Source organism: Pseudophryne corroboree, chromosome 1, assembly GCF_028390025.1.
Source record: "Pseudophryne corroboree isolate aPseCor3 chromosome 1, aPseCor3.hap2, whole genome shotgun sequence".
NCBI lineage: Eukaryota > Metazoa > Chordata > Amphibia > Anura > Myobatrachidae > Pseudophryne > Pseudophryne corroboree.
The window spans coordinates 409,922,093-409,949,163 of record NC_086444.1 but is presented as its reverse complement, the minus strand read 5'-3'; the positions used below and the strand labels follow the sequence as shown (position 1 = coordinate 409,949,163).

Genomic DNA, 27,071 nt, shown 5'->3' with positions numbered 1-27,071 from the left:
CAAATACATCAGAAAATAACTCTGTCCCCCTGGGCCAGGGTGTCTCTCCTGTGGTGGCTGCAGAGTGCTCACCTTCTAGAAGGTCGCTGGTTCGGCATTCAGGACTGGGTTCTGGTGACCACGGACGCGAGCCTCCGAGGATGGGGAGCAGTCACACAAGGAAGGAATTTTCAGGGACTGTGGTCAAGCCAGGAGGCTTGTCTACACATCAACATACTGGAATTTAGGGCCATATACAACGGCCTACGACAAGCGGAGACTCTTCTTCGCGACCTACCGGTTCTGATTCAATCAGACAACGTCACAGCCGTGGCTCATGTAAACCGCCAAGGCGGGACAAGGAGCAGAGTGGCAATGGCGGAAGCCACCAGGATTCTGCTCTGGGCAGAAATTCACGTAAGCGCTCTGTCAGCGGTATTCATTCCGGGAGTGGACAACTGGGAAGCAGACTTCCTCAGCAGACACGATCTCCATCCAGGAGAGTGGGGACTTCATCAAGAAGTCTTTGCAGCGATAACAAGTCTTTTTGGGGACTTCCTCAAATAGACATGATGGCGTCACGCCTCAACAAGAAGCTTCGGAGGTATTGTGCCAGGTCAAGGGACCCTCAGGCAGTAGCGGTGGACACCCTGGTGACACCATGGGTGTTTCAGTCGGTCTATGTGTTCCCTCCTCTTCCCCTCATCTCAAAAATATTGAGAATCATAAGACGAAAAAGAGTACAGACAATAGTCATTGTTCCAGATTGGCCTCGAAGGGCCTGGTATTCAGATCTTCAGGAGATGCTCACAGAAGATCCATGGCCTCTTCCTCTCAGGGTGGACCTGTTGCAGCAGGGACCCTGCGTGTTCCAAGACTTACCGCGGTTACATTTGACGGCATGGCGGTTGAACACCGAATCCTAGCGGGGAAGGGTATTCCGGAAGAAGTCATCCCTACTCTGATAAAGGCTAGGAAGGAAGTGACGGCGAAACATTATCACCGTATCTGGAGGAAGTATGTATCTTGGTGTGAAGCCAAGAATGCTCCTACGGAAGATTTCCACTTGGTCCGTTTTCTCCACTTTCTACAGACAGGAGTGGATATGGGCCTAAAGTTAGGCTCCATTAAGGTACAGATTTCGGCCCTATCTATATTCTTCCAGAAGGAATTGGCTTCTCTCCCAGAAGTCCAAACTTTTGTAAAGGGAGTGCTACACATCCATCCTCCTTTTGTGCCCCCTGTGGCACCATGGGACCTTAACGTGGTGTTACAGTTCCTAAAATCTCACTGGTTTGAACCTCTTCAAACAGTTGAATTAAAGTTTCTCACATGGAAAATGGTCATGTTGTTGGCCTTGGCATCTGCAAGGCGGGTGTCCGAATTGGCGGCCTTATCTCATAAGAGCCCCTATCTCATTTTCTATGAGGATAGAGTAGAGTTGAGGACTCGTCCTCAATTTTTGCCTAAGGTGGTGTCATCGTTTCATATGAACTAACCTATTGTGGTGCCTGTGGCTACGGGAAACTTGGAGGATTCCAAATCCCTTGATGTAGTCAGGGCCTTAAAAATTTACGTAGCCAGGACGGCTCGGGTTAGGAAAACAGTTTGTCCTGTATGCAGCCAACAAGGTTGGCACTCCTGCTTCTAAGCAGACTATTGCTCGCTGGATCTGTAACACGATTCAGCAGGCTCATTCTACGGCTGGATTGCCGTTACCAAATTCAGTAAAGGCCCATTCCACTAGGAAGGTGGGCTCTTCTTGGGCGGCTGCCCGAGGCGTCTCGGCCTTACAGCTTTGCCGAGCAGCTACTTGGTCGGGTTCAAACACTTTTGCAGAATTCTACAAGTTTGATACCCTGGCTGAGGAGGACCTCATGTTTGCTCAATCGGTGCTGCAGAGTCATCCGCACTCTCCTGCCCTGTTTGGAGCTTTGGTATAATCCCCATGGTCCTTACGGAGTCCCCAGCATACTCTAGGACGTAAGAGAAAATAAGATTTTAAACCTACCGGTAAATCTTTTTCTCCTAGTCCGTAGAGGATGCTGGGTGCCCGTCCCAGTGCGGACATATTTCTGCATGACTTGTATATAGTTATTGCTTACATAAGGGTTATGTTACAGTTAAGATCAGTCGTTGGCTGATACTGTTTTGTTCATACTGTTAACTGGTTGCGTATTTTCCAGGTTATACGGTGTGGATGGTGTGGGCTGGTATGAATCTTGCCCTTGGATTAACAAAAATCCTTTCCTCGTACTGTCCATCTCCTCTGGGCACAGTTTCTCTAACTGAGGTCTGGAGGAGGGGCATAGAGGGAGGAGCCAGTGCACACCCATTCTAAAGTTCTTTATAGTGCCCATGTCTCCTGCGGAGCCCGTCTATACCCCATGGTCCTTACGGAGTCCCCAGCATCCTCTACGGACTAGGAGAAAAAGATTTACCGGTAGGTTTAAAATCTTATTTTTTCAAATCCATAATGATCGGATGGTGCGTTATCACCTTGCACTTATCACTACTTTATCATTGCTTTATCCCTTCTCCAGGCTTAATACATCTGCCCCAATGGGCCGATGGAGTCGCAAGTGATATGCATGCAGGAGATGTCTACAGCCACATATGATTTTCCTTAGTTTAACTTCATTTAGCTGTCCTCATTTACAACCAGGCTACCCATTTATGATGTGCAGCTTGTGAGACAGATATGCAGTGGTAAATGGTAAATGGTAGTGGTAAATTTTTTGACTTGACTTTTTTTTCCAGTGAGCCACTGCACATCTGGCCAGGGATATATGGACATCTTCTTAAGCTATGTGGTTATAATCCAAATAAATAATTCTTATTATGCCAAGTCCCAGCCTGGGCAGACTAGTAGCAGGATATAATTTAAATGAAAAGCTATTTACGTAGTGGCTTTTAAACCTACAGCAACTTGAGAGCAAGAAACTTCTGCATAAGTCCAACATGTGGAGACAGATTTCTCTTTGATTTTAAAAGATTGTTAGATTCACCTTTATAAGGATTGTATCTAACAATTGGTTTAATACTGGAAGTGCATTATGGGGGTTATTCAGTAAGGATTGCAGATTCTACTAAAAACAGAATCTGCAATCCTTTCTATTGCATGCTGGGGGCTGCCCATCACAGGGCAAGGCCGCCCAGCATGCTGAATGGCCTGCCCAGCGGCTGCGGCTGCAATTTAATTGTGGCCACAGCAACTGTGGACGACTGCAATTAGGACCTTAGAATCTGCACTGATCGGTCATTGAGGACTTTAGAATCTGCACTCGTAGGTCCCCATTGGTAACTACCTGCCTTTGATTCAGACTGCATAATTGTTCAGTAATATTAGAAACACTCCTCCAGCCTGCTGCTGCTGGTCATATTCACTTTATTGTGCCCGCATCCTTGTGAAAGATCCACTAGCAGCAGGTCCTCTGCACAGGATAGCCAGTGCCTGCACACATCATTGGCACATACGCTGGGCAGTGGAGCAAGTTAAGTCCTGCCCCGTTCCTCCAAACATTTCCATCTGCATCATGCCCTCCAGCTGTACCTTTTTGGCAGGTACAGTACCTTTTTTTTATGGTCTGTACCAATTTTTGGCTCTACAAACTTGCATTGAAAGTATAGGAAAAGGGACGTGACCACGCCCTCTTTACCCATTGCCACGCCCCTTTTCGGATTTGTACCGATTTTTATGTGTGAAATGTTGGAGGGTATGCTGCATACTATGGGGCTGAACTCAGCGGTTTATCAGGTAGCCTACTGAGGTTTTATTAGCCTCTCAAACTATTGGTGTGAGTATCCACAGGCTGATAATATCCGAGTGGAGCGGCTACAATATTGCCACATCATTGCCACTTTATTTCTCAGCTATACCTGTGCAGAGACTGACTGTGAACTTATCTGATTCTCCACAAGCATTCCAGTGGGCTGGTAATTATCAAGAATACTCACCATTTATAGTTACCTGCATAGGCGTGCGCAGAACATTTTATTAGGGGTGCACCGTCAGAGGGGTGTGTTTGGCACCACCCACTGGGCGTGTCTAGCACCGCCTATTAGGTGCGTCTAGCACCGCCTATTGGCACTCAAACACTCACAGCAATATATGCCCCCAGTGGTGCACCTTACTCAATACCCCCAGCGGTGCCAGATACACACTTGCCCCCAGCGGTGCCAGATACACACTTGCCCCCAGCGGTGCCAGATACACACTTGCCCCCAGCGGTGCAAGATACACACATGCCCCCAGAAGTGCCAGATACACAAATGCCCCCAGCGGTGCCAGATACACAAATGCCCCCAGCGGTGCCAGATACGTATGCTCCAGCGGTGCCAGAAACATATGCCCCCAGCGGTGCCAGATACATATGCCCCCAGCGGTGCCAGATACATTTATTTGGCACTGTAGGGGCATTTATGTATCTGGCACTGCTAGGGGGGCATGTCACGTGTATCTGGCACTGCTGGAGGGCATGTCACGTGTATCTGGCACTGCTGGGGGGCATGTTACGTGTTGCTGGCACTGCTGGGGGGCATGTCACGTGTAGCTGGCACGGCTGGGGGGCATGTCACGTGTAGCTGGCACTGCTGGGGGGCATGTCACGTGCAGCTGGCACGGCTGGGGGGCATGTCACGTGTAGCTGGCACGGCTGGGGAGCATATCATGTAGTGTTCCCGCTAGGCGTTTGTGGCTAGGCAATGTGTCTCAGTGCTCTGCCTGGCGCAATGTGTCTCAGTGCTCTGCCTGGCGCAATGTGTCTCAGTGCTCTGCCTGGCGCAATGTGTCTCAGTGCTCTGCCTGGCGCAATGTGTCTCAGTGCTCTGCCTGGCGCAATGTGTCTCAGTACTCTGCCTGGCGCAAAGTGTGTAGGAGGTCCTACCTGGTGCAATGTATATTAGCTGCACTACTGTGTGGTGTAATACGAATTGCCACTATTATGTGGCCACGCACCTTCCCCACGAAGCAACTGCTCTAAATTTTTGGGCGCGCACTGTCCATGCTCTAGCATATGGGTAGGTGAGCACCAAGCATTACAGTATGTACAGAATTTCGCCCTCCTAACTTAAAAATGTGCCCTCCCTGTGATCAGCACCCTGCCCTAAAAAGTGAGCACTATCATGTGTAGCTGGCACTGCTGGGGGGCATATTGTGTGTAGCTGGCACTGCTGCGGGGCATGTCATGTGTAGCTGGCACTGCTGCGGGTCATGTCATGTGCAGCTGGCATGGCAGCGGGGCATGTCATGTGTAGCTGGCACTGCTGGGGGGCATGTCATGTGTAGCTGGCATGGCTGCGGGGCATGTCATGTGTAGCTGGCACTGCTGTGGGGCATGTCATGTGTAGCTGGCACCAGAGCCGGCCTTAGGCATAGGCAAACTAGGCAAATGCCTAGGGCATTTGGTATGCTTAGGGGCACCAGCAGCTTCTGCTGATTAAAATGATATGCAGCATGCCTATATTCTGTGTGTGACTCCGGCTGTATCTGCATACGAAATGCTACGTTGCAGTGTATTCCTGGAAATCACTGTAAAGTAGCATTTCGTATGCAGATACAGCCGCAGTCGAACAAAGAGTATAGGCATGCTGCATATCATTTTAATCAGCCACATAGTAATGCAAATAAGTAGCATTTTCATAAACAAAGGCGCCCGACGTTAGCAGAGCTGCCAGCTGACTCATGCCAGGCATCTCCTGCAGAACTAGTGGCGGTGCTAGGGGGCACCAGCCAAAATCTTGCCTAGGGCATCATATTGGTTAGGGCCGGCTCTGGCTGGCACTGCTGGGGGGCATATTACGTCTATCTGGCACTGCACATTATGTGTATCTGCCACTATACTGGAGACATTGTGTGTAAGGAACACTGCTGTGGCTGTTATGTGTAAGGCTGCTAATTGTGTGCGTAGAGGGGGTGTGAAAATATATTTATAGTGAGATAACATGAGGCCACGCCCACTTTTCCTGGAGGCCACCCCCAGTGGTGCCAGATACATATACCCCCAGTGGTGCCAGATACATAAATGCCCCCAGTGGTGCCAGATACATATGCCCCCAGTGGTGCCAGATACATGTGCCCCCAGTGGTGCCAGATACATAAATGCCCCCAGTGGTGGTAGATACATATGCCCCCATTTGTGCTCACCCTCCTCTGTTGCCAGTGCCGCCGATTTCCGTCTCTGCCGCTGAGGGGAGGAGAGTGCAGCGCGCATCTCTCCTGTGTCTCACTTCACTGAAGTCTCCGGCAGCCATTTGAAATATGGCGCCGGCTTGTGAGCCAATCAAAGCTCACGGGCTGGCAGCCAATCAAGAGCCGGTCCACGACCTCTGATTGGCTGACAGCCGAGAGACATTGTAAATGACTGCCGAAGATGGGGACACATAGTAAGGACAGGAGAGACATGCGCCTGGCTCTCCTCCCTTCAAGTTCAGAGTCAGACTGAGACGGGAATCGATGGCAGCAGCAACAGGCGTGCTCGTGTGTGCGGGGGGTGCCGGACATTAAGGGGTGCCTGTGCACACGCCTATGGTTACCTGAGTGCATAGTGCCTTCTCTTTTTCTCCTGTGAGCACTTTCTATACACAGTGGATGGCTTTTTAAGTATACAGGTTGAGTATCCCATATCCAAATATTCCGAAATACGGACTTTTTTGAGTGAGAGTGAGATAGTGAAACCTTTGTTTTTTGATGGCTCAATGTACACAAACTTTGTTTAATGCACAATGTTATAAAAAATATTGGCTAAAATGACCTTCAGGCTGTGTGTATAAGGTGTATATGTAACATAAATGCATTCTGTGCTTAGATTTAGGTCCCATCACCATGATATCTCATTATGGTATGCAATTATTCCAAAATACGGAAAGATCCCATATCCAAAATACCTCTGGTCCCAAGCATTTTGGATAAGGGAGACTCAACCTGTATATGTGTTTTTATTAATGCATAACATTTACATGTATATTTATTTGTGCACCTGTTTTATATGGTTGAGCCATTGTTTAAATCATTTTTGTTTTATTATATACTACTATACAGGTGTTATTTGTGCATAATGTTCTGCCCAGCGGGTGCGGTTGCAGCAACTGTGGACGACCCCCTGCTGCTGCAGCTAGGCTCTGTATGCAAATCAGTGACGCCATTAGTCCCATCGAAGTGGCTCCATGTGACATAATGTAGCCACCCCAAAAGCGCTGCCAACCCGCACCTGTTTTCCCAGCGCCGCACCCTCAACGGCCCGTCGCCGCCACCCGCCCCCGAGAAATGCCTCTGCCTGTCAATCAGGCAGAAGCATTCGCAGCCAATATGATCCAATCGGCTAGGTGCGCACACACAGAACGAAACCTGCGCATGCGCAGTGGAGCTGGCAACGGGGAAATTGCGGTCGCATCGCTTAGACCCGGATAACCCACTATATTTGCAAAATGGATATCATAGGTAATTTACAACCAATAAATGTCACAAAGAGTTGCTTATTTCTTTAGGAATATCTCCTGTAAGTCACAATTGTGGATAAAGCAGGTTCTCAGTCCTGTGTTGTAGCCAGAACTAGAAACATAGAAACATGTGTATAATGTATGATGTGGAACATGCTGAGTGATATTTGTGCAACAAATGTGCAGTAACAGATTGCAACCAATCAAATCATGAGATTATTTTTAGCAATGGTTTCAAAATAAAAGTAAACATTTTGATGGGTTGTTAAAACTTACTCTACTTTATTTGCAATTTCATCTTGATAAATAACCTCATAACCCCACCACAGGCAAAATTCACTATGCAGCATTAGTCAAAGTAACGCTGTATTTGGCGGGATTGGCCACCGAATTTACAGAGGCAATAATATTAAGGGGGGTTTCCAAGTTTGCGCAGTAATTTACCGTGGGTAATATTGGGGGTAATTCCAAGTTGATCGCAGCAGGATTTTTGTTAGCAATTGGGCAAAACCATGTGCATTGCAGGGGAGGCAGATATAACATGTGCAGAGAGAGTTAGATTTGGGTGGGGTGTGTTCAATCTGCAATCTAATTTGCAGTGTAAAAATAAAGCAGCCAGTATTTACCCTGCACAGAAATAAAATAACCCACCCAAATCTAACTCTTTCTGCACATGTTATATCTGCCTCCCCTGCAATGCACATGGTTTTGCCCAATTGCTATCAAAAATCCTGCTGCGATCAACTTGGAATTACCCCCTATATCCCCGGGAGCTATCCAATTAGCCGTGATAAGCTGGCGCGAGCCGTAGCTTATCTGGGAATCCCGGAGAGCACCACGAAAACACACAGGTTTCACTGAACCTGTGTGTTATTTCGTGAGAATTTTTTATGGGTGTTCCTGATTGGATAGAATGAAAATATATATTGGTGAAAAATTGAGAAAAACAGAAATTTTTCACACCAATGTTTTATTGTGCCTAACTGGGTATCCCACTAAATAAAAAAATATACACCATGTTTTTTATTTAAAATTATTACCCTTTGAATCCACCGGCCCAAACCGCTGAAGAAGCGTCAACTTTGAAAAGTGCTGCATAATAAATATACCTCATGATGTAAGATGTCTTACCTAGTAATATCAGGTAAAGTGACTGGTTTTCCTGCTTGGAGTGCTGCATTCAGACAATGTGCTCCTAATGTCTCCATGGCAATGATTGGCACATCAGACCAGCCCACCTTAGTAATTCCTTCAACCACTCCAGCCAGAAGACCTCCACCTCCAACTGCAACCACAATTGCCCCTGGTTTCTGAGAGCCCATAGAAGCTTTCAGTTCAAGGACAAGACTGGAATGACCTTCCCTAGAAAGTGAGAGTGAAAAATAATACACGGCAAAGAGAATGAATATTAAATCAGGGTTTCTCAGTGTCAGTCTTCAAGACATCTAAACTTTAACTACAGGGCTAACAAGAATCACAATATTAGAAAAATAAATATTCTCAAGTGATTGAACATCTGAAATGTCAAAAAATGGAACTGCCCTTAGAGAACCAGAATTTTCAATAGTCCCAGGACCAGCGAAGGACAACCAGAGTGTTCTCCAGTAGTGCAGCCAGGACCAGCTTTGTGGACAGGCCCAAACAATAGTATATCAGAGGCAAACAATGTACAGCTTGAAAACAACATAGTTTTATAATTTGTTAATTATAATAATTTGTCAATTATTTATTTCCATGTGATAAACATTTAACCATGGACTGCGTTAGGGTGATATCTTTCCATTTCATTATTTTAAACATATGAGATGTGGAGGGGTTGGAAGATTGGTTTTGTCAGACTCGCTGGAATTCCCCTATAGGCTTGTAAATCCTTTATACAACAACTCAATTCATTATTTAACAATGATATATTATATTGCTGGTTCTACAGTTATAAAAATATGCTTCTCTTCTATAAGGCTGGCAACATCCACAGTGGAGGTAGAAGAGATATGTTTGCTGTTACTAAAACATGGTGCTTTTTTTCTTTTACAAATTCTGGAACTTATTTTATCTAATTGAAGTTGATGTACTATTTGTGACAGTTTTAGCTAAGCATAACCAACACTGACCACGAGCCATTCATTATTATTATTATTATTATTATTATTATTATTATAATTATTATATATATTTACAAAGAAAAAACTCTTCAGAGAGATTTTTAAAACAGTAAAACAGAACTTAGGGGCATATTCATCAGGTTATCAGGCACCGGACAGCATTCGATAATTAACTTCCTGACTTACCGCGAGTGCCGGAGCAATTCATCATTACTCTGGCGCAGAGACAACTGATGCAAAAATTAGTTTTCTCCAAAAGTTTTTTTACTGCTACGAAAATCCATCAGCGCTAGCACTAGTGTGCCTAAATGAACCAGGGTTCATGCAGGCGCACAAGCCCCCGGCGTCCAGCAGAAGAAGAAGGACAGTGGCTGAGGGATCCAGAAGGATTCCTGATTAGAAGACGGACCTGCTTCCTATAGGTAAGCAGCAGGCGTGAGGGAGCATTCGCCATCTGAATATGATGAATGATCCCAAGCTCGGAAAAAAGTTGCATTTTTAGAGCTTGATGAATGAGGACCCATACTAGTGTATGGGGATGATGGGCCAACTTGGGAGAGAAAGGTAAGCAGAAGATATATGTAGGTGAAAATTTATATTTAAGTGATGATGAATATGTCCCTTTATAGGGGTAAAAATATGGATAGGAAAAAAAAGAAGAGAATGAAGAAGTGATGGGAACAATTATATGGAAAAAGGTATACAGGCAAGGGAACAACATCTTAACAATATGATAAAGACCAAATATTTTATTATTATTGTTTAGTAAAGTCCTATTCACACTAACAAACATAACTGCGGCCGGCCGGCATCATGTTTGTAGTGATTTAACTCACTCTAAAAACAATTCATATATGTCTAAAGTTAATATTACAAATATCTCTTATAGGCCCTACACACATGCCGATTTGTTTGAAAGATATGAACGATCTCGTTCATAAATGAACGAGAACTTGTTCATATCTTTCAGTGTGGAGGCTCCAGCGATGAACGATGCGCGGCCCCGCGCTCGTTCATCGCTGGTCCCTCGTCGGCTGTGCATGCAGGCCAATATGGACGATCTCGTCCATATTTGCCTGCACGTCTATGGAGCCGGGTGACGGGGGGAGTGAAGAAACTTCACTCCCCCCGTCACTGCCCCCCCGCCGCCGGGTCGCTCGTCAGCTGTATCGGCCGTCGGGCACCTCGGCGGCACATCGCCATATGTGTAGGGCCCATTACAGATACACTAAAAAACTATTGTGTCATTCCATGTGACTCACGTTACATTTCATGTTAATTTTTAGAAGTTTAAATGTACCACATACAAAAATGAAGCTGAAATTCAACATTTTAAAAATCTGACAATAATATATGGGGTAGGTAGTCATAATTAATGTTTTGAGGCAGACAAAAATATACACTCTTAGAGATATATTTACTAAAGTGTGGGTTTCTAGAAGTGGAGATGTTGCCCATGGTAACCAACCAATTATATTATCTTCTAGAATATGCTGAATAAATGATAAATAGATCTGATTGGTTGCTAAGGGCAACATATCCACTTCTAAAAACCCACACTTTAGTACATATACCCCTTAATGGTTACATTTTATTGTTAATATGCTTGACTTATGTTACAACAGAAAGGACATAGGAACTGAGGCAGTGGCGGATCTAGACTTTACTTTTGGGGGGGTTGGGTAGAGTAAGAATCTGACTCCTCCCCACTACTCATAGCTCCTCCCACTTAGTTCTGCCCCTCCCATTATCAACAAATAGTGCCCCTTACACAATGCCCACAGTAGTTGTGCCCCTTACACATTATGTCCACAGTCCAGACACAGCACTATACTATCCTGAAGCCCAGCTCCTGCGCCAGCCGCTGCATGACAGCTTCTCGCGCATGGCACTATGGGAGAGACGTCATGATGTCTCCCCCTTCACACACTACTGGAGCTGGAAGACAGAGCTCAGGAGTGAGCTCCAGCCTCTGGCTGCAGGGAAAGAGCCGCTGGCAAATGGATAACATACCATCACTGTTGGGCAGCATTTTGGCTGCGCCCTCCACTGTATGGCGCTTTACGCAGCCGCGTACCTGGCGAAATGGTCGGGCAGGCTTTGACAGTTCTGACACCCCCTTCTAAACTAAATTATAATTATACCCTCTCTTATTTGAATAAAAATCAAACCCTAGCTCTAGTAATTCACACCCCCCCTCAATTATAATCATGTCCCAGAAATACCCCCTCCCACAGTAATAATCACCAGCACTGCCCTCTCCCTTCGACCATAACTGTCTCCCATAATTATTATTATGACCAGAGCTGCTCCCCTTACTCCACAATTATACCCATGTCCCATAAGTGCCTCTCCTTCATTTTTCAGAAAGGATAAGACCATTTACAATGAGACCTCAGATCTATGGGGACTGCCCAGCATACTTACCGCTCTTCCTGCTGCAGGACTCCACCAGTTCCCTCTCTCACTCAGTGTGTTTGTTGTGATTTCCTCTGATTGGGTTGATAGCTCCAGCCATCCACCAATCAGTGCTTGTATATGTCCACGATAGTGATTGGTGGGTGGCTGGTGTCATCCACCAATCAGCAATACTAGCAGCCATAACAGTGTACAGTGCACTGTGACTGCAGTGTGGCTGTGTGCATTTAGTAAACAGTGTCAGGTGACCCGCAGCTGGTAGAAAGCAATGCCTGGCCGCTCTGATCTCATTTCGGCCAGGCAGCCTCTCTGCTGGCGGCCCTAAACAGATACAAGTGTACCAGCCTAGGTGGCAGCTGCCACCCTGCCCCCTGCCTCAGCCCGCTACTGACTGAAGCCACCACCAGTGGCGCCGAGCCGGGTCCACTCCGGTACTTCAGCGGGCTGTGCTTGCTGAGCGGCAGCAGTACTGACAGTGTGAGAGACCATCGGCCGCCGCTGCTGAGAGTCTCAGCAGCGGTGGTGGTGGGCTATCTCTCACACTCAGTCTGGTGGAGGTGGTGGCTTCAGTTCTCAAAAGTGTGGGGCAGGTGTATGGGGGTGATCGCCCTTTCCGCCCCCCCCTTTAAATCCGCCACTGAACTGATGGGACTTATATATTTATTTAAACCCACTCTCCTAATTATATTTGTCATGACTGTTAATCTATACACTTATAAGATATAAGATTGACACACAAATAAAAAAACTGAATGTTACCAAACTATACTTTAAATAAATTTTGACATGTGACTCATGTTATATACGAAGTCAAAGGGTTCTGATACATATTACTCAAACCTGTAGAATCCACGTGACATGAATTAATCAACATAGGCCTGTTTATATTCCTGCATAACTGTGAATATATATAAAATATTTAATCTGGTGATGATGACCATACATTTATAAAATGCGTATAAATTAGCCAGTTTTGCATCCAATACAATAACTTCTATTAGGGATATTCAATTTGCCCCAAAGAGAAATCGGGAGTTAAAACCGCTGATGTTTCTTCGGGTGCTGCGGTTGGGCTATTCGATTAGCTCAGCCGGTAAAACATGCATTTACACCCGTAAACACACAGGTCCAGTGAAACCTGTGTGTTTTCGGGTGAAATTGCCCAGTTTTTTTGGATGAAAACGGGGCTGTTATCAGGGATTTTGCTTCGCCTGCCGGCTAGAGATAGATAGCCCCCAACGGCGATACAATACACCCGACTTGCTGTCGGGGTAATTGAATATCCCTTTTTCTCTGACGTCCTAAGTGGATGCTGGGACTCCGTAAGGACCATGGGGAATAGCGGCTCCGCAGGAGACTGGGCACAACTAAAGAAAGCTTTAGGACTACCTGGTGTGCACTGGCTCCTCCCACTATGACCCTCCTCCAGACCTCAGTTAGAATCTTGTGCCCGGCTGAGCTGGATGCACACTAGGGGCTCTCCTGAGCTCCTAGAAAAGAAAGTATACTTTTAGGTTTTTTATTTTCAGTGAGATCTGCTGGCAACAGACTCACTGCTACGAGGGACTAAGGGGAGAAGAAGCGAACCTACCTGCTTGCAGCTAGCTTGGGCTTCTTAGGCTACTGGACACCATTAGCTCCAGAGGGATCGAACACAGGGCCCGACCTCGATCGTCCGGTCCCGGAGCCGCGCCGCCGTCCCCCTTACAGAGCCAGAAGCAAGAAGATGGTCCTGAAAATCGGCGGCAGAAGACTTCGGTCTTCAACAAGGTAGCGCACAGCACTGCAGCTGTGCGCCATTGCTCCTCATGCACACCTCACACTCCGGTCACTGATGGGTGCAGGGCGCTGGGAGGGGGAGCGCCCTGAGCAGCAATATTAACACCTTGGCTGGCAAAAAAAATCACAATATATAGTCCTAGAGGCTATATATGTGAAAAATACCCCTGCCAGAGATCCATAAAAAAGCGGGAGAAAGTCCGCTGAAAAAGGGGCGGGGCTATCTCCCTCAGCACACTGGCGCCATTTTCTCTTCACAGTGCAGCTGGAAGACAGCTCCCCAGGCTCTCCCCTGTAGATTTCAGGCTCAAAGGGTTAAAAAGAGAGGGGGGGCACTAAATTTAGGCGCAGAATTGTGTATTATAGCAGCTATAAGGGAAAAATCACTATGGGTAGTGTGAATCCCTGTATTATATAGCGCTTTGGTGTGTGCTGGCATACTCTCTCTCTGTCTCCCCAAAGGACTTTGTGGGGTCCTGTCCTTAGTCAGAGCATTCCCTGTGTGTGTGCGGTGTGTCGGTACGGCTGTGTCGACATGTTTGATGAGGAAGGTTACGTGGAAGGCGGAGCAGATGCCGATAAATGTGATGTCGCCCCCTGTGGGGCCGACACCAGAGTGGATGGATAGGTGGAAGGTATTAACTGACAGTGTCAACTCCTTACATAAAAGGCTGGATGACGTAACAGCTGTGGGACAGCCGGCTTCTCAGCCCGCGCCTGCCCAGGCGTCTCAAAGGCCATCAGGGGCTCAAAAAAAACGCCCGCTACCTCAGATGGCAGACACAGATGTCGACACGGAGTCTGACTCCAGTGTCGACGAGGTTGAGACATATACACAATCCACTAGGAACATCCGTTGCATGATCTCGGCAATGAAAAATGTGTTACACATTTCTGACATTAACCCAAGTACCACAAAAAAGGGGTTTTATGTTTGGGGAGAAAAAGCAGCCAGTGTTTTGTTCCCCCATCAGATGAGTGAATGAAGTGTGTGAAGAAGCGTGGGTTCCCCCGATAAAAAACTGGTAATTTCTAAAAAGTTACTGATGGCGTACCCTTTCCCGCCAGAGGATAGGTCACGTTGGGAGATATCCCCTAGGGTGGATAAGGCGCTCGCACGTTTGTCAAAAAAGGTGGCACTGCCGTCTTAGGATACGGCCACTTTGAAGGAGCCTGCTGATAAAAAGCAGGAGGCTATCCTGAAGTCTGTATATACACACTCAGGTACTATACTGAGACCTACAATTGCCTCAGCATGGATAGTGCTGCTGCACTGTTACCCTGTCAGGACAGGGATACTATTTTGCTAACCATAGAGCATATTAAAGATGTAGTCTTATATATGAGGGATGCACAGAGGGATATTTGCCGGCTGGCATCCAGAATTAATGCAATGTCCATTCTGCCAGGAGGGTATTAGGGACCCGGCAGTGGACAGGTGATGCTGACTTTAAAAGGCACATCTGCCTTATAAGGGTGAGGAATTGTTGGGGATGGTCTCTGGGACCTCGTATCCACAGCAACAGCTGGGAAGAAAAATTTTTATCTCAGGTTTCCTCACAGCCTAAGAAAGCACGGTATTATCAGGTACAGTCCTTTCGGCTTCAGAAAAGCAAGCGGGTCAAAGGCGCTTCCTTTCTGCACAGAGACAAGGGAAGAGGGAAAAAGCTGCACCAGACAGCCAGTTCCCAGGATCAAAAATCTTTCCCCGCTTCCTCTGAGTCCACCGCATGACGCTGGGGCTCCACAGGTGGAGCCAGGTGCGGTGGGGGCGCGTCTCGGGAACTTCAGCGACCAGTGGGCTCGCTCACAGGTGGATCCCTGGGTTCTGCAAGTAGTATCACAGGGATACAAGCTGGAGTTCGAGGCGACTCCCCCTCGCCGTTACCTCAAATCAGCCTTGCCTGCTGCCCTCGGAGAAAGGGGAGGTAGTACTGGCGGCAATTCACAAGCTGTACTTCCAGCAGGTGATAATCAGGGTACCCCTCCTTCAACAAGGCCGGGGTTACTATTCCACAATGTTTGTGGTACCGAAACCAGACGGTTCGGTGAGACCGATTCTAAAAGTGAAATCCTTGAACACTTATATACGAAGGTTCAAGTTCAAAATGGAATCGCTCAGGGCGGTTATTGCAAGCCTGGACGAAGGGGATTACATGGTATCACTGGACATCAAAGATGCTTACCTGCATGTCCCCATTTACCCTCCTCATCAGGAGTACCTCAAAATTGTGGTACAGGACTGTCATTACCAATTCCAGACGTTGCCGTTTGGTCTGTCCCCGGCACTGAGGGTATTTACCAAGGTAATGGCCGAAATGATGATACTCCTTCAAAAAAAAGGGAGTTATAATTATCCCTACTTGGACGATCTCCTTATAAAGGCGAGTTACAGGGAGCAGTTGTTGGTCGGAGTAGCACTATCTCAGGAAGTGCTACAACAGCACGGCTGGATTCTGAATATTCCAAAGTCGCAGCTGGTTCCTACGACGCGTCTACTGTTCCTGGGTATGGTTCTGGACACAGAACAGAAAACAGTGTTTCTCCCGGAGGAGAAGGCCAAGGAGTTGTCATCTCTAGTCAGAGACCTCCTAAAACAAATACAGGTGTCGGTGCATCAATGCACGCGAATCCTGGGAAAGATGGTAGCTTCTTACGAAGAAATTCCATTCGGCAGGTTCCATGCAAGGATCTTCCGGGGGGATCTGTTGGACAAGTGGTCCGGGTCGCATCTTCAGATGCATCGGCTGATAACCCTGTCTCCAAGGGCCAGGGTGTCGCTGTTATGGTGGCTGCAGAGTGCTCATATTCTAGAGGGCCGCAGATTCGGCATACAGGACTGGGTCCTGGTAACCACGGATGCCAGCCTTCGAGGCTGGGGGGGCAGTCACACAGGGAAGAAACTTCCAAGGACTATGGTCGAGTCAGGAGACCTCCCTTCACATAAATATTCTGGAACTAAGGGCCATTTACAATGCCCTAAGTTAGGCTAGACCCCTGCTTCAACACCAGTCGGTGCTGATCCAGTCAGACAACATCACGGCGGTCGCCCATGTATACCAACAGGGCGGCACAAGAAGCAGGATGGCGATGGCAGAAGCCACAAGGATTTTCCGATGGGCGGAAAATCATGTGTTAGCACTGTCAGCAGTGTTCTTTTCCGGAGTGGACAACTGGGAAGCAGACTTTCTCAGCTGGCACGACTTCCACCCGGGAGAGTGGGGATTTCATCCAGAAGCCTTCCAAATGATTGTACACCATTGGGAAAGGCCACAGGTGGACATGATGGCGTCCCGCCTCAACAAAAAGCTAAAAAGATATTGCGCCAGGTCAAGGGACCCTCAGGCGATAGCTGTGGACGCTCTGGTGACACCGTGGGTGTACCAGTCGGTTTATGTGTTCCCTCCTCTTCCTCTCATACCCAAGGTACTGAGGATAATAAGAAAGAGGAGTAAGAACTATACTCATTGTTCCGGATTGGCCAAGAAGAGCTTGGTACCCGGAACTTCAAGAACTGATCTCAGAGGACCCATGGCCTCTGCCGCTCAGACAGGACCTGCTGCAGCAGGGGCCCTGTCTGTTCCAAGACTTACCGCGGCTGCGTTTGACGGCATGGCGGTTGAACGCCGGATCCTGAAGGAAAAGGGCTTTCCGGAGGAAGTCATCCCTACGCTGATTAAAGCTAGGAAAGAAGTGACCGCAAACCATTATCACCGCATATGGCGAAAATATGTTGCGTGGTGTGAGGCCAGGAAGGCCCCAATGGAGGAATTTCAGCTGGGCCGTTTTCTGCACTTCCTACAGTCAGGGGTGACTATGGGCCTAAAATTGGGTTCCATTAAGGTTAAGATTTCGGCTCTGTCGATTTTCTTCCAGAAAGAACTGGCTTCACTGACTGAAGTTCAGACATTGTTAAGGGAGTGCTGCATATTCAGCCCCCTTTTGTGCCTCCAGTGGCACCTTGGGATCTCAACGTGTGTCACGATCCGGGTATCTGGACGCCATTTCTTACCCATCAGATGCCTCCTAAGGCTGGCTCAGTGCTCCAGGACCGGATCCCATCTGTTATCCTGATGTGCATATTCCCGCATCCTCTCCTGTCTCTCTGGACGCTGTCACAGTAACGCCTTATACATCTGGCATGGCGTCTCCCGCGGCCTCCGCCGCCGTTCCTGAGCTTCTGCATTCAGAGTGGCGATTACGTCAGCCGCGGCCTCCGCTGTATCCGCGTGGTTGGATGTGCACCTGTCAGCCTGGCGTCTCCTGTCTCCGGTGGCCGGCGCCGCCATTACTGTTTTCCAGACCACATGGATTACAAACCAAACTTCCCTCCAAGTGTCTGCATGGGCGCAGCCATCTTGGATTCTGTCATCTGATCATATTCACCAATCTGCTGTCTGTATTATTAATTTGCATAATTGCCTAGCCAATGCCTTCCTTGCTGCAGGTATAAATAGGTTGTGCCTGAGCAAGGAAGGCGTCAGTGCTTTGGTTGTCAAACCTAGTTCCAGTTTGTCTCTCTTCTGTGAATGTCTTCCAGGTTCCAGCTCCTGTCTCCAGACTTCTGCTATAGAGACCCGCACCAGCATTCCATCTGCGGTGTAGCCTGACTCTCCGATCCATACTGGACTCACCTGTTTCCAGCTACAACATCACCTGCTTCCAGCTCAGCTTCCAGCAGTGTACAGCTTCTCTTAAAGGGCCGGTGTCCTTTCTGCAGTTTACCACTCTCCACCGGTATTATTATTTCTCCGCTCTCAAATTCTACATTTCATCTACATTGCATCGCTCTCAAGCTTTATTTATTATTTAACTGGTTCCAGCCAGTATCCACTCCGTGCCAATACCTGTCTGGTTCTAACCAGTACCCACAGCAGCATTTTATCTACAGCAGTCCAGCTTTCCCTGGAACACCAGCTGGTACGACCCTGGGCTTTCCTCATTGCTACAGTTGAGCCTGGTAAGGACTTTCCAACTTGCAGATAATAAGAACTGTCTCATACCACCAGAGCTCTGTGGCCCCTGCCACCCTGTAGTACCCAGGAACTGTATTATTATTTCTCTGCTGATTTTTATGTTACTTTTTACTGCTACTGTGATGCATGGAGTTTGTCATAAATAAATATCATTGACTTTTACTCAAGTTGTCGTGGTCACGCCTTCGGGCGGTTTCTCTTCATGTTACTTACATGTCCAGGGGTCTGATACAACCTCCCAGGTTCCGGTACATCTCAGCCCCTACAACTGAGGCTGCCTTCCGTCAGCTCAGGCCCTCAGTTGTGACAGTAAGCACTGACCAAATGAATCCAGCCGGAGACCAGGATCAAGCGGCCAGGCCGATCCAAGAACTGGCAGCCCGACTTGAACATCAGGAGGCTGCACAGGGCCACATCATCCGCTGTCTCCAGGATCTCTCTACTCGGCTGGATGGGATTCAGACAACTCTCCGTGGATCAGGCGCATCTGGGGCGTCAACCACAGTGACTCCAACTATAACCCCACCCACCTTACCCGTTTCTGCTCCACGTCTTCATCTTCCAACGCCAGCAAAATTTGACGGATCTCCAAGATTCTGCAGGAGATTTCTCAACCAGTGTGAGATTCAGTTTGAGCTACAACCTGACAATTTTCCCAGTGACCGTACAAAAATTGCCTACATCATCTCTCTTCTCAGTGGCTCAGCCCTTGACTGGGCATCACCGTTATGGGAGAGGTCCGACACCCTGCTATCTTCTTACACTGCATTCGTGTCAACATTCAGGCGCATCTTCGACGAGCCAGGCCGGGTAACTTCAGCTTCGTCTGAGATTCTCCGTTTACGCCAGGGATCACATACTGTAGGACAATATCTTATACAGTTCCAGATCCTGGCATCCGAACTGGCATGGAACAACGAGGCCCTGTATGCTGCATTCTGGCATGGTTTATCTGAGTGTATTAAAGACGAGTTAGCTACCAGAGACTTACCCTCCAAGTTAGATGAGCTAATCTCACTTTGTACAAAAGTTGACTTACGTTTCAGAGAGAGAGCAACTGAGCGTGGAAGATCATCTGCTCCAAAATCTTCTGCTCCTCCTCCTCGCCAACTGTCACCAACTAAAGATGAGCCCATGCAAATTGGCCGTTCCCGTTTAACTCCTGCTGAGCGCCGAAGACGTCTCTCCGAGTCTCTCTGTCTTTATTGTGCAGCTCCGTCTCACACCATTAATGCTTGTCCCAAACGTCCGGGACTCCAGACCCTAGCTCGCCAAGGAGAGGGCCGGCTAGGAGTAATGATCTCCTCTCCATCCCCTCAAGATTGTAATCTCCCAGTCTCGCTTCAAGTTGCTCAACGTTATCAGAACGTCATTGCCCTCCTTGATTCCGGAGCAGCTGGGAACTTTATTACCAAAGCCTATGTTAAACGGTGGTCCCTACCCACCGAGAGACTTCCTTCCTCCTTTTCCTTAACTGCCGTGGATGGCAGTAAAATTTTTGATACAGTTATTGCTCTAAGGACTCTACCAGTTCGTCTGAGAGTGGGAGTTCTTCATTCCGAACTTATTTCACTTTTAGTGATTCCAAGAGCCACACATCCTGTGGTCCTGGGCCTTCCATGGCTCCGTCTTCACAATCCTACAATTGATTGGACGACTACGCAAATCCTGGCATGGGGTCCCTCCTGTGCTGAGACATGTTTGTTTAAAGTGTTGCCTGTCTGTTCTTCCTCCCCCAGGTCGTCTGATGTTCCACCTCCTCCATATCAAGATTTCACGGATGTGTTCAGTAAGGCTTCTGCTGATATCCTTCCTCCTCATAGAGAATGGGACTGCCCGATTGATCTCGTTCCAGGGAAGGTTCCACCTCGAGGCCGAACTTATCCGTTGTCTCTGCCCGAGACGCATTCTATGGAGGAATACATTAAAGAGAACCTAGCAAAGGGGTTCATTCGACCTTCTTCTTCTCCAGCCGGCGCAGGCTTCTTTTTTGTAAAAAAGAAAGATGGTGGTCTGCGGCCGTGCATCGACTACAGAGGTTTGAACGACATTACCATCAAGAACCGCTATCCTTTACCCCTGATTACTGAGCTCTTTGACAGAGTTAGCGGAGCTACCATCTTTACAAAGCTGGACTTGAGAGGTGCATACAATCTCATCCGGATCCGTGAGGGTGACGAGTGGAAGACCGCATTTAACACCCGTGACGGACATTATGAGTACCTCGTCATGCCCTTCGGATTGAGCAATGCTCTAGCTGTCTTCCAGCATTTCGTCAATGAGATCTTCAGAGACATTCTATACCGTCATGTCGTGGTCTATCTAGATGATATCCTCATTTTTGCCAACAATTTAGAGGAACATCGTTTTTGGGTAAAGGAGGTTCTGTCCCGTCTCCGTGTCAATCATCTCTATTGCAAATTAGAGAAATGCGTCTTTGAAGTCAAGTCCATTCCGTTTCTAGGGTACATTGTGTCCGGTTCCGGACTAGAGATGGATCCTGAGAAACTACAAGCAATCCAGAATTGGCCGGTACCCTTAACCCTCAAAGGGGTCCAGAGGTTCTTAGGGTTCGCCAATTATTACCGAAAGTTTATACGAGACTTTTCCACCATTGTGGCGCCTATTACTGCTTTCACCAAGAAGGGTGCTAACCCGTCCAAATGGTCTGAAGAAGCCATGCAAGCTTTTCATCTTTTAAAACAGAGGTTCATCTCTGCGCCTGTCCTGAAACAGCCTGACATCGACTCTCCTTTCATCTTAGAGGTGGATGCCTCCTCCGTTGGAGTAGGAGCGGTGTTATCTCAGAGGGCTAAAGATGGCCATTTACATCCTTGCAGTTTCTTCTCACGGAAGTTCTCCCCAGCGGAACGCAACTATGCCATTGGCGACCAGGAGTTGCTAGCCATCAAGCTCGCTCTAGAGGAGTGGAGATATCTGTTGGAGGGAGCTTCTCATTCAATCACCATCCTTACAGACCACAAGAACCTTCTATATCTGAAAGGCGCACAATGTCTCAATCCTCGTCAGGCCAGATGGGCACTTTTCTTTTCCAGGTTCGACTTTAAACTCCAGTTCTGTCCAGGCTCTCAGAATCGCAAGGCCGATGCCCTTTCCCGCTCATGGGAGCAAGAAAATGAGTCAGAGTCTTCAGACAAGCATCCTATTATAAATCCGTTGGCATTCTCCACGGTAGGGATGGACTCTACGCCCCCATCAGGGAAAAGTTTTGTGAAGCCGACACTAAGGAAGAAGCTCATGCATTGGGCCCATGCTTCCCGCTTTGCCGGACATACAGGTATCCAAAAAACCCTGGAGTTTATCTCTAGGTCCTATTGGTGGCCAACTCTGAAAAAGGACGTTTTGGAGTTTATTGCATCTTGCCCAAAGTGTGCTCAACATAAAGTATCCCGCCAGTCGCCTGCGGGGCAACTGGTTCCACTATCTGTTCCCCGTCGACCATGGACCCATTTGTCGATGGATTTTATTACAGATTTGCCCATGTGCAACAAGTTCAATACCATCTGGGTGGTAGTTGACCGGTTCACCAAGATGGCACACTTCATTCCTCTCACCGGTCTTCCGTCAGCTTCCAAGTTGGCTCAAGTATTCATACAAGAGATCTTCCGACTCCACGGTCTTCCAGAAGAAATTATCTCAGATCGAGGAGTTCAATTCACAGCCAAATTCTGGCGAAGTTTATGTCAAGTCCTCCAAGTCAAGCTAAAGTTTTCCACGGCTTACCATCCTCAGACCAATGGTCAGACTGAGAGGGTGAATCAGGACTTGGAGTCCTTCCTCCGCATCTATGTGTCCTCCTCTCAAGATGACTGGGTTCAATTACTTCCCTGGGCCGAGTTCTGTCATAACAACCAGTATCATTCTTCATCTTCTTCAACACCATTCTTCACCAACTTTGGATTCCACCCTAAAGTCCCTGAGTTCCAACCGCTTCCAGCAACTTCTGTTCCCGCAGTGGATATCACCTTGCATCAGTTTGCCAATATCTGGAAGAGCGTACGATCAGCTCTGCTCAAGGCATCGTTCAGGTACAAGAAGTTTGCGGATAAGAAGCGTCGAGTAGTTCCTGCTCTCAAGGTGGGTGATCGGGTATGGTTATCCACGAAGAATTTGAGGTTGAGAGTTCCCAGTATGAAGTTTGCACCTCGCTTCATCGGTCCTTTTAAAATTGATCAAGTCATCAATCCTGTTGCTTACAGACTCCAGTTACCTCCTTTCTTAAAAATACCCAGGACATTCCATGTTTCCCTGTTGAAACCGTTAATCTTGAATCGGTTTCATTCCTCACTTCCTCCAACTCCGAAAGTCCAAACTCAACGAGGCGTTGAGTATGAAGTGGCCAAGATCCTGGACTCACGTCATCGTTACGGTCGACTTCAGTATCTTATTGACTGGAAGGGTTATGGCCCTGAGGAACGTTCATGGACCAATGCTTCTGATGTCCATGCTCCTGCCTTGGTCCGGAGATTCCATTCCAAGTTTCCTCAAAAGCCAAAGAAGTGTCCTGGGGCCACTCCTAAAGGGGGGGGTGCTGTCACGATCCGGGTATCTGGACGCCATTTCTTACCCATCAGATGCCTCCTAAGGCTGGCTCAGTGCTCCAGGACCGGATCCCATCTGTTATCCTGATGTGCATATTCCCGCATCCTCTCCTGTCTCTCTGGACGCTGTCACAGTAACGCCTTATACATCTGGCATGGCGTCTCCCGCGGCCTCCGCCGCCGTTCCTGAGCTTCTGCATTCAGAGTGGCGATTACGTCAGCCGCGGCCTCCGCTGTATCCGCGTGGTTGGATGTGCACCTGTCAGCCTGGCGTCTCCTGTCTCCGGTGGCCGGCGCCGCCATTACTGTTTTCCAGACCACATGGATTACAAACCAAACTTCCCCCTAAGTGTCTGCATGGGCGCAGCCATCTTGGATTCTGTCATCTGATCATATTCACCAATCTGCTGTCTGTATTATTAATTTGCATAATTGCCTAGCCAATGCCTTCCTTGCTGCAGGTATAAATAGGTTGTGCCTGAGCAAGGAAGGCGTCAGTGCTTTGGTTGTCAAACCTAGTTCCAGTTTGTCTCTCTTCTGTGAATGTCTTCCAGGTTCCAGCTCCTGTCTCCAGACTTCTGCTATAGAGACCCGCACCAGCATTCCATCTGCGGTGTAGCCTGACTCTCCGATCCATACTGGACTCACCTGTTTCCAGCTACAACATCACCTGCTTCCAGCTCAGCTTCCAGCAGTGTACAGCTTCTCTTAAAGGGCCGGTGTCCTTTCTGCAGTTTACCACTCTCCACCGGTATTATTATTTCTCCGCTCTCAAATTCTACATTTCATCTACATTGCATCGCTCTCAAGCTTTATTTATTATTTAACTGGTTCCAGCCAGTATCCACTCCGTGCCAACACCTGTCTGGTTCTAACCAGTACCCACAGCAGCATTTTATCTACAGCAGTCCAGCTTTCCCTGGAACACCAGCTGGTACGACCCTGGGCTTTCCTCATTGCTACAGTTGAGCCTGGTAAGGACTTTCCAACTTGCAGATAATAAGAACTGTCTCATACCACCAGAGCTCTGTGGCCCCTGCCACCCTGTAGTACCCAGGAACTGTATTATTATTTCTCTGCTGATTTTTATGTTACTTTTTACTGCTACTGTGATGCATGGAGTTTGTCATAAATAAATATCATTGACTTTTACTCAAGTTGTCGTGGTCACGCCTTCGGGCGGTTTCTCTTCATGTTACTTACATGTCCAGGGGTCTGATACAACCTCCCAGGTTCCGGTACATCTCAGCCCCTACAACTGAGGCTGCCTTCCGTCAGCTCAGGCCCTCAGTTGTGACAACGTGGTGTTGGATTTCCTAAAGTCGCATTGGTTTGAGCCACTTAAAACCGTGGATTTGAAATAACTCACGTGGAAAGTGGTCATGCTGTTGGCCTTGGCTTCGGCCAGGCGTGTGTCAGAATTGGCGGCTTTGTCATGTAAAAGCCCTTATCTGATTTTCCATATGGATAGGGCAGAATTGAGGACTCGTCCCCAGTTTCTCCCTAAGGTGGTATCAGCTTTTCATTTGAACCAACCTATTGTAGTGCCTGCGGCTACTAAAGACTTGGAGGATTCCAAGTTGTTGGACGTAGTCAGGGCCCTGAAAATTTATGTTTCCAGGACGGCTGGAGTCAGGAAAACTGACTCGCTATTTATCCTGTATACACCCAACAAGCTGGGTGCTCCTGCTTCAAAGCAGACTATTGCTCGCTGGATCTGTAGTACGATTCAGCCTGCACATTCTGCGGCTGGACTGCCGCATCCTAGATCAGTGAAAACCCATTCCACGAGGAAGGTGGGCTCTTCTTGGGCAGCTGCCCGAGGGGTCTCGGCTTTACAACTTTGCCGAGCAGCTACTTGGTCGGGGTCAAACACATTTGCAAAATTCTACAAGTTTGATACCCTGGCTGAGGAGGACCTATAGTTTGCTCATTCGGTGCTGCAGAGTCATCCGCACTCTCCCGCCCGTTTGGGAGCTTTGGTATAATCCCCATGGTCCTTACGGAGTCCCAGCATCCACTTAGGACGTCAGAGAAAATAAGATTTTACTCACCGGTAAATCTATTTCTCGTAGTCCGTAGTGGATGCTGGGCGCCCGTCCCAAGTGCGGATTGTCTGCAATAGTTGTATATAGTTATTGTTTAACTAAAGGGTTATTGTTGAGCCATCTGTTGAGAGGCTCAGTTATATTTCATACTGTTAACTGGGTATAGTATCACGAGTTATACGGTGTGATTGGTGTGGCTGGTATGAGTCTTACGCGGGATTCAAAATCCTTCCTTATTGTGTCAGCTCTTCCGGGCACAGTATCCTAACTGAGGTCTGGAGGAGGGTCATAGTGGGAGGAGCCAGTGCACACCAGGTAGTCCTAAAGCTTTCTTTAGTTGTGCCCAGTCTCCTGCGGAGCCGCTATTCCCCATGGTCCTTACGGAGTCCCAGCATCCACTACGGATATGATAATGTTTACACACGCAGAAAATCGATTTTAGATAAATATATAGATTGTAAATTATCACACAATACTATTATCTTTTAGCAGCATAAATACACTAAAATGTTAGCACTGCAGTTATGTGAAAGTACATTTTCATGTATTGTGGGGGTCATTCTGAGCTGAACGCCGACGGCTGTCATTGCCTAGCGATCGCCTCTGCCTGATTGACAGGCAGAGGCGGTCGATGGGTGGCAGGGGGAAGCACGGCGGCGTTTGGGCGGGGCGCAGTGGCTGCGTTTCATCACACACAGCCGCTGTGACCAAGGGTAGCGAAGAGTAACTCTAGGCCAGCCACAGGAGCTGCGCTGGCTGGGAGTTACTCTGCAAGTACATAAGCATCGCTGCTGTGCGATGCTTTTGTACTTGTGTGTGTGGGGGATGGGGGGGGGGGCGGCCTGACATGCGGGGCGGACTAGCCCTGTGCTAGGCATCCCCCCGCATGTCTGGGAACATGATCATAGTTGTGCTAAATTTAGCACAGCTACGATCAGGTCGGAATGACCCCCTCTGTCCTATATGTCATGGAATGACCCTATTAGTCAATTATTATTATTATTTGGGGGGGGGGGATTTATACTCCTAGCCAACCATAATAGGAAAGGGTTTGCAGCTAAGCCATGTTGGAACTCTGGGTTACGTAATAACAGAAGAAAAAGATTTGTATGCATTCATCTTGCGATTATTCTATAGAAGAGGATTCTCCACAGTGGCGGATCTAGACTTAACTTTGAGGGAGGGGTTTTTAAGAATTATGACTCCTCCCCCTAATTATAGCTCCTCCCACTTAGAGATGCCCTTCCTGTTCGCTTCTAAAATTTCCTATTGTTGCCATTACTAATAAAATGTTGCCGGTTAGTGGAGAGAACCCTGCGCACTGGTGATACAGACTGGCGAATCACCATTCCTGCATAGCACACAGAATGAGCCGAAATTCACATTATAGCACACAAAATGAGCCGAAATTTACATAAAAGCACACAAAATGAGCCAAAATTCACATTATAGTACACAAAATGAGCCGAAATTCACATTATAGCACACAAAATGAGCCGAAATTCACATTATAGCATACTGTATGAGCCGAAATTCGCATTATAGCACACAGAATGAGCCGAAAATCACATTATACCACACGGTATGAGCTAAAATTCACATTATAGCACACAGAATGAGCCGAAATTCACATTATAGCACACAAAATGAGCCGAAATTTACATTATAGCACATAGAATGAGCCGAAATTCACATCAGATCCACAAATGACCCCAGCGGTGCCAGATACTTAAATGCCACCTGCGGTGCCAGATACACAAATGCCCCCAG

At 47.7% G+C, this 27,071-nt stretch overlaps 2 protein-coding genes across 4 annotated transcripts in view; one reads left to right on the top strand and one right to left on the bottom strand.

Moving 5' to 3' along the window:
• The window catches only part of FICD (FIC domain protein adenylyltransferase), a 1,034,845-nt gene that overhangs the window by 401,398 nt on the left and 606,376 nt on the right, over positions 1–27,071 (top strand). The gene's annotated exons all lie outside the window — the stretch shown is intronic.
• The window catches only part of LOC134888292 (serine dehydratase-like), a 185,753-nt gene that overhangs the window by 6,106 nt on the left and 152,576 nt on the right, over positions 1–27,071 (bottom strand). For all 3 annotated transcript variants that reach the window (XM_063913287.1, XM_063913286.1, XM_063913285.1), the window contains one exon: positions 8,548–8,778. In XM_063913287.1, the coding sequence (XP_063769357.1) occupies positions 8,548–8,778 (231 nt within the window). The remainder of the gene's footprint in view (positions 1–8,547; positions 8,779–27,071) is intronic.